The 1,191-nt window shown below is 56.0% G+C and overlaps 1 protein-coding gene across 2 annotated transcripts in view; it reads left to right on the top strand.

Moving 5' to 3' along the window:
- The first annotated feature begins 681 nt into the window (after positions 1 to 681).
- Positions 682 to 1,191, top strand: part of NCAPH (non-SMC condensin I complex subunit H) — a 35,849-nt gene continuing 35,339 nt past the window's right edge. For both annotated transcript variants that reach the window (XM_024744015.1, XM_024744014.1), the window contains exon 1: positions 682 to 731. In XM_024744015.1, coding sequence (XP_024599783.1) covers positions 713 to 731 — 19 coding nt within the window. In that variant the 5' untranslated portion in view covers positions 682 to 712. The remainder of the gene's footprint in view (positions 732 to 1,191) is intronic.

The raw sequence follows: 1,191 nt of genomic DNA on the forward strand, positions 1-1,191 counted from the left end.
TACAGTTTTTGGGATGAGATGAAGCAGAATGAACAGATGGATGGCACATTATACTCGTCTCACTTCCGACCTTAACCTTATTTTTTTTGAAAGGGAGGAAGATATCCAGGAATCTTTTCGCAAGAATCAATAAAAACGATGGTCTTCATTTAAAAAAAAAAATGTACACACAACATTTTGCATCTGTTCTTTCCCTGCCTGGAACACTCCTCATTCCGGTGTCGGCTACCTCTCACCTCCCTCCCACACCCCATCATCACTTTCTACCTCCTAGTGTTTTGCTGCCCTTATAGCACAGGTCGCGATGGGAAAATCAACCTTTGTTTCCTCAGTCACCTGCCTCCCCCACTAGTATGTAAATTCCGTGAAAGTAGAGCCCTTGCCCGCTCCGCTCCACGCTGGGTGGGTCCTAGCGCCCAGTTCTGCGTCTAGCGCTCGAAAGGAGGGAGTTTTCATACTATTTCCCGGGAGGTGGCGGGGGCGTCCATGGATCCATTACAGTCCACCCCCAGGACCCGAGCTCGGAGCGCTCAATCCCTTCCGTCTCACTTCCACGCGGCGCGTCACGACCCTTTTCGCGCGGAGGAAGGACCAAGGCGGTCTGCGCAGGCGCGCCTCTGGCCCCGCCCACGGTGGCGTCATCACGGCCGTTATTACGCTCAGGCGTCTCGGCGGGCGATTTAAAACCAACTCTGGAGACGCGGAGGATAAGATGGGACCTCCCTGGCCCGGTGAGGCTGAGTGGGTGGGAGGCGGGCGGGAAGGGCCCGGTGCGAAGAGGTGCTCCGGGTGGCGGGGCTGGCGGGCTGGCCTGAGCCGGAAGAGCGGCTATTCTCGGCCTTGTCGTTGGCCTTGTTCTCCGCCGGCTGAAGTAGAGGCAGGCGGTATGGGGGAGAGGAGGGCCGGCGCAGGGTGGGCGGGCGGGGGCGTTCGGCCAATCAGGACGCGGCTTCGGCCCGCGCCGCTCTTGCCGCTGTGAGCCGGATGTGGGACGCCTTACTCTCTGGGCTCCTACATTTTGCGCGGTGTCTCTTTAAAAGGAGGTTTTCCTGGAATGCACGTTAGTTCAGGGCCATGGAAGTATTGTGGTTACTGCTGTATGCTTAATACGCATGTATTTATTTTTACATTCATTCAACTAGTATTGAGGGCCCCCTTCGGGCCAGAACCTTTTTCTTTCTTTCTTTCTTT

Source organism: Neophocaena asiaeorientalis, unplaced genomic scaffold, assembly GCF_003031525.2.
Source record: "Neophocaena asiaeorientalis asiaeorientalis breed wild unplaced genomic scaffold, Neophocaena_asiaeorientalis_V1.1 scaffold114, whole genome shotgun sequence".
Taxonomy (NCBI): domain Eukaryota; kingdom Metazoa; phylum Chordata; class Mammalia; order Artiodactyla; family Phocoenidae; genus Neophocaena; species Neophocaena asiaeorientalis.